The sequence below is a fragment of the Austrofundulus limnaeus genome, unplaced genomic scaffold (genome assembly GCF_001266775.1).
Source record: "Austrofundulus limnaeus strain Quisiro unplaced genomic scaffold, Austrofundulus_limnaeus-1.0 Scaffold327, whole genome shotgun sequence".
NCBI classification, from domain to species: Eukaryota; Metazoa; Chordata; class Actinopteri; order Cyprinodontiformes; family Rivulidae; genus Austrofundulus; species Austrofundulus limnaeus.
Genome location: NW_013952729.1, coordinates 222,537 through 228,627, shown reverse-complemented (window position 1 = coordinate 228,627; position 6,091 = coordinate 222,537). Strand labels below are relative to the sequence as shown.

General features: G+C 43.9%; 2 protein-coding genes across 7 annotated transcripts in view; one reads left to right on the top strand and one right to left on the bottom strand.

The window, feature by feature from the left end:
- ralgapa1 (Ral GTPase activating protein catalytic subunit alpha 1) overlaps positions 1 to 2,956 on the top strand; it is a 64,480-nt gene extending 61,524 nt beyond the window's left edge. For 5 of the 6 annotated variants that reach the window (XM_014022372.1, XM_014022373.1, XM_014022375.1 and 2 more), the window contains one exon: positions 768 to 2,956. In XM_014022372.1, the coding sequence (XP_013877826.1) occupies positions 768 to 913 (146 nt within the window). In that variant the 3' untranslated portion in view covers positions 914 to 2,956. The remainder of the gene's footprint in view (positions 1 to 767) is intronic. The other variant, XM_014022370.1, reaches the window with a different exon arrangement.
- Positions 2,957 to 3,017: 61 nt separating this feature from the next.
- insm2 (insulinoma-associated 2) lies at positions 3,018 to 5,553 on the bottom strand. Its single transcript, XM_014022376.1, has one exon. It carries the CDS (start codon positions 5,197 to 5,199, stop codon positions 3,559 to 3,561), a length of 1,641 nt encoding a protein of 546 aa, XP_013877830.1. The 5' UTR covers positions 5,200 to 5,553; the 3' UTR covers positions 3,018 to 3,558.
- Between the last annotated feature and the right edge of the window lie 538 nt (positions 5,554 to 6,091).

The following is a 6,091-nucleotide window of genomic DNA, read 5'->3' as shown; positions in this document are numbered from 1 at the left end:
TTTTTAATGAGAGTATAACATTATAACATGATATAAAACTCAAAAAAGTTGATTTTACATGAAATTGCCCCTTTAAAGTCCTATGACATCATCCAAGGGCGACAAGAATTAAAAAAAAATTTTAAAAAAACTTTATCGTTTTCAGCTTAAACTAACCTCATTTCCAGTATTTTTAAACACAAGCTGGAAACTTTCATTTGATTTTCATGGTTTTATAATTAAAACTTCTCAGTCTTAAATAAAAAAACACTCAGTTTGTAAAAGGAAAAAAAAAGATTGGTTTGTTTTAGCTTTAAGCAGAATTCAGAATTATTTTAACAACACATGGCACTGTCGTTGCACTACTTTTTATTTTATTATAACTTTTAAATAATAAAAATTAAAAAAGGTAATGTAGACAGATTAAAGTAAATTTTTAGCTTTTTATTTGTTGAATTTATTCAAATCCTTGATAAATACTCTGAGTTATAAACATGTCTGGTGGTTTTAGGTAATCAGGATACACACAACCTAAAACCTAAGCAATGAGTGTGTGTGTGTGTTTTTATGTGTGTGTGTTTTTTTGTTTGATTGTGTGTTTTGTCCGTCCTGTGTGACTCTGGGAATCTGTTCAGTCGACCTCAGTAAACCTTTGTAGGATGAGATGTAATTATTTCGTTGTTCCCTCATCCTTTTTCTGCTTATCCATCCTCCCCACCCCCCCCTCGCCTCGTCACATTTCTCCTCCACCTCCTCCCGCCTACACACACACACCACCTCCTCCTCAGGCTCCTGCCTAGAGATTCTTCGGGGAGAAAGTCCGGCTCTTGGGGAGGCAGGGAGCGACTCGGCGTCCCCAATGTCCCCTCGGACTAGCAAGACCCGCATGTCCATGAAGCTGCGCCGCTCCTCCGGATCTGCCAACAAGACCTGAGCGCTTCCACCCGCACCTCACGCTGAAACGTTTAGTTTATTTAAAATATTCAATCTGTCATGACTGAAGGAAACCATCAGCGGTGTCCCTGCTGCTTCAATTTTTTTTTTCTGCTCAAAAAAACTCACGTCTTTTAAAATATCCATATATTCCACTGTGAGTGCAGCTTCGCTTGAAATGAAATGAGTCGCAGCAGCTGCAGCATTGTCATAAATAAATGGTGCCAAATGAAAAAAGTGCACAAACACTAAAGTGTTTTAGAAAAGACGTTCAGAGAGAACAAACTCTGGATGAGTGTTTGTGTGAGAACAGAACAGGATGTGTTACAGGTGAGCTTTTTACTCGCTTCATTCAGTAACAAGAATTTAGAAAAACAAATGTATTTTTAGGTGCTCTCAGTTCATCTGTATTAAAATAAAAACTGGTTCAGATAACAACGAAGCTTTTTTTTAGTGGACTGAACGTAAACCGTCCCTCCTCCTGTGGTGAAAACAAAAAACATACATCTTTTACAAAAAAAAATTAAAGACTGAAACACTCCACACTTTAATAAAACACATGAAAGAGGAGGCACTTGTTTGATTTTTGTTTCTTTCCAGCTCATGTTGTAAAACATGGACAAGCACTGATTTATTTTGTTTTATTTTTTTGTAAATTGTGTTTTCACAGATCGAGAATATCATATGCTGTATTTTTCTGTCACACAAAGCAAGAAACCACAACTTTTCTTTCTTGGTTCTTTTGACTATAAATATTCTGTATATCTATACGAGTATAAATATATATGTATATATATATTAGATATGTGGATATCTCAGAGAACATGTACAGTGTCAGGAAGTTTGTTCTGTATATAAGGTTGTGAGAAAAGCTGCCAAAGCCAAACTGTGGTCGAACCTCAAACCACGAAAGAAAAGAAAACAGGTCAACACTAGAAGATCTTACTGTAAAACAAACCTTTTTCCCCCTGATTGGTTTGCACTTTATTCACATTTAGAAACGCCTCGTTACCATAAAACCAAACTAAAAAATAGAAGATAAATCTGATCTATTTGGGAAATTATGTTTTGTTTTGTTTTTTTAATTAGCTGAAGATTTTAGGTTCTCAATCTGTGATTTTCAGTTTGATGAAATGAGTAGATTTATGGTGAAGTAACTGGGGGGGGAAGGGGGGATCTTAGGTCATCAGTTCGTTTTTATTATTTAATCTGCTCTTGTGTTAAAGTAAAACAACCCCAATCCTGCCAAATTACATGGAAGTACTAAAAAAATACCTAAAGGCTGGAAAACAACGGGATTTTTATTAGGATTTATCTGGATAAGTCGTATGTTTTTTTTTTCATGGATTAAGTGATCAATGATGAAGTTCGTAAGACCTGTTTCTGAAAATGTAATTCAAGTTTTTTGCATTTTTTTTCTTAAAAAATAGATTCTCTGTAGAAAACAGATGAATTTTGTTTGTTTGTTTTTGTTTGTTTGTGGGCTTTATTTTTCCAAATGCCATCCTGTAAAATATTGTTCTTTTACGAGTGTTGAGTTTCACCGACTGCTGTCTCTTTAAATGATTATCTCTCAGTTYGAAGCTGCTTTATTACGCTCTGTTACAACACTTCAAACACCCAGAACTCGTTCACTTTAAAGCCCAAACTCTGTCCCAGAACCTCAAACACTTCATGTTCATCACGTCAACACTTTGGATCATTTTCAGCTGTTGTGATGCTTTAATCCTCTACATTCACCAACTGTAAAATCTCAGATTTCATCAGTTTTGCAGAAACCAAAACCTTGTTTTCCCAAAGCTTCTCACTTATTTTTTCTTATAGGAACTTTTTGCTGTTGTCTGATGAGAGGAAGAAAAGACTGATGTGGAACCTCAGCTGTTTGTGTTTATCTGATGTAAATAACTACTGATTTACAAGCTGCATGGCTCAAAACTCCAGTACTAACTGCATGCATCAACACACACTCCACAAACTGTCAAACTATGTAATCAATGTGCAACATCCTGTTTCAGACACACAATAAATGGTTCCGACCACCCTGCTGCTGCTGCTGCTGACTTTTTTTTTTTTACTTCTTTAAATGTAAGAAAACTACAAAGCAGTTCTCATTGATCAGACATTTATTGACAATGATTTAGAATAAATTACATGTTTAACTTAAAACATATCAAAATATTACTGTCCAGGCTTCATAGAACTACAGTTACACATTTTATTTTTAAGATTATAAAGTTATTTTGACTTTTATTTTTAAACCAGCAGTAGTAACATTAAATAAGTTCTGTAAAAAATATATAAAACAGAAATTAACTGGGCTTTAAAGGTTTTGACATTTTTAAATGAAATTATTTCTGCTCCCAGTTTTCTAATAAAAGTGACATTTACAAACACTATTAATTATGTTATTGCCAAATCTGTTAAAGAAATTTACATTTTGTGTAATTAAAGTCTGAACTTTAGTAAAACTTAAAAGTTGTTTATCTGTATTTTTTTGTTTTTTGAGTCAGGTTTTACAACATAAAATATTGTAAATTAATTTCATAATTAAAGGCACAGACACAAGTGAGGGAGAAAAAAACAAATCCAACAAAAAAAACCGACATTTCAGCCTGTTTGAGTTCTCGACTAATCGATAAGTCGACTCTACGGTCGCACCGTCATCTGCAGCAGCATCACCTGCCGGTTCTCGGTGGGGTGGGACTTGTTGATGTGTCTCGTRAGCCCCGGCGAGCTGAAGAACGTGGACGGACAGTACTTGCAGGTGAAGATCTGCTGCTGGTGCGGCTCGCGCTCCCCGCCGCCGCCCTCCTCTCTGTGCGCGTGGAAAACGTCCGCTCTGGCGCCGCGCGCTCCTCCGACCAGCAGCTCGTCTCTCATCGCGTGCCACAGGCGGTGCTTGTCTCTGATCTCCACCGACGGGAAGCGCGCGCCGCACAGGTGGCACAGGAACACCTGGGTCTGGTTGTAGGGCGGCGGTGGGGGCGGGGAGGCGCGCGCCGTCATCTCGTGCGCGGCCAGGTGTTTCTTCAGGTAAGCCTGCCGGCGGAACTTCTTCCCGCAGTAGCGGCACTCGTACGCCTCTTCCTCCGGTGAGGACTGGAGGAACGGGACCGGCGGCTGCTGCTGCTCGTCCGGGTTGAGYAGCAGGAGTCCGGGGCTGTCCGCGGCCCGGACGCGCTGCTGCAGGTCCGGGTTCCAGTCGGGGCGGAGCAGCAGCACGCGCGCGGAGCTGTCCAGCGCTCCGTGGTGCTGCAGYTCGTTCTCTTTGCCCTCCGACTGCTTCTCCTGCAGAACCAGAGCCCGGGCCTCCTTCAGCGCCTGGCTCCGGTTCGCCTCCGGTCCCGGGTTGCTGCTCGCCGGGCGGGGCTTGTGCCASCGCCGGTGGGAGGCCAGGTTCGCGGGACAGCTGAAGACTTTGTCGCACTCGGGACAGCGGTACTCCACGCGCACTATGCGGGAGCACTTGTGCTGGGCCAGGGAGAACGGGTCCGGGTACTCCTCCTTGCAGAGCTGACAGATGAACTCCCCCAGCGGCTGAGTCCCGGGTGGGGCGGACGGCTTCTCCCGCGACCTCCTCAGCTCCGGACACTCCTTCTTGATCCGCAGACCCAGAACCGGAGACGTGGTGACCTCGTCCTCGAAGTTCAGCCTCCGGTTCGGTTTGGGTTTCTTGGACTGCTTCGCGCTGTGTTTTTGACGGTCCGGGTCGAGGAAGGAGTGTTTCCTGTCCGCGCGCCCCTGCTCCATCAGCGCCAGCGAGGGGAACAGGTGCACGCGGGCCAGGTTCGGGTCAAACTTGTGGCTGTAGGGCTGCGCGTGCAGACGGAGCCTCTCCATGGAGACGGGCACGGGGTTTTGCGCGGGTCTCACCAGGAACGGCAGGTCCCGCGCGTCCGCCTCCTCGTGCCGCTCCAGCAGCCTCGTGCTTACCGGTTTCACGGGGCTGCGGGACTCGTCCAAAGCCGGTTCGTGTGGAGGCGGAGGCGGGAAGAAGCAGGAGAAGTCTCCGTCCACGCTCAGGACGTCCACGTCGGTGTCTGGCAGCTGCGCGCTCCGGTCAGCTTCCGCCTCCATTGCGGACTCTACCGGCGGGCTCCACGCGTCCCGGACCGGWCCCTCGCTGGACTCCGGGGGCTCTCCATCCGCGCGGTGGAAGGGGAAGACCCCCAKCGAGGGGACGTCCACCCGCTCGTCCCCCTCGTGCGCCTCGGGTTTGCCGTCGCTCCGCGACCGGTACGACGCGGATCCGCGCCGGTTCCTCTTCACCAAGAATCCTCGAGGCATTCTGATGACGGCGTGAGGCGCGTGGGACCTGAAGACGGGAAGGACCACTCGTGTCTGATCCCACTTTGAAGTGGCGCTTTGAAGTGGCGGAGAGGGAGGGATGGAGAGGCGCGCGCAGGTTGGATCAGGGCGCACGAGAGAGAGCGAGACAGCAGTTTGTTTCCCTGTTTTGTCACAAATTAACGCTTGTAGCTCAGGTGCACTTATCCCCAAAATCTAATTATTAAAGGTTTTTAAGTTTCTCTCATTTTCTATCACAAAATTAAAAGTTTTAGGACTAAAAAACTATCTGAGATGAGAAAACTGCAAAACGTGCCGTTTTTTTGCAAATGTTTTCAAATGAAAACAGGTCTTTGAAGGAGAAACTTGTAAAGCACATTTACTTCTCTTTAAAGTAAACATATTTTAGTTTTAACTTTTATAAAATCAAACRTAAAAATGTATTTAATTTGACATCTAATAGAAAAATGCATTTTCATCTGAAATGATGCTTCATAGTTAAGAGTCCATCGTTTGTCAAATTGTGATCGACAGCTGTCAAATTCCATAACCCCGCCCACATTTGGGGTTCATAGGAAGCTGCCAATCAAAAGGTCAGGTTGTTTCCAATATGCTTGTGAACAGTTTTTATCATTATTTGAAAAAAAAATGCTCTTTTATACTGTAGTGACCGGAAGTAGATTCTTATTCTTTTTTTAATAATTATCAATCTTTTTTAAACGTGTGGATGCTTCATTTCCCCTTTTTTAGCTTTTGCAGGTTGTTGCTCTCTGCAGCTGCTTTGACCTCACCTGTCACAGGTGAACAAGCTGTTAAACTAGAACCGGTTCTTTGGGGGGTCAGCGGGAACTCTGATCCAGTGTGTGTGTGTGTGTGTGTGTGTGTGTGTGTG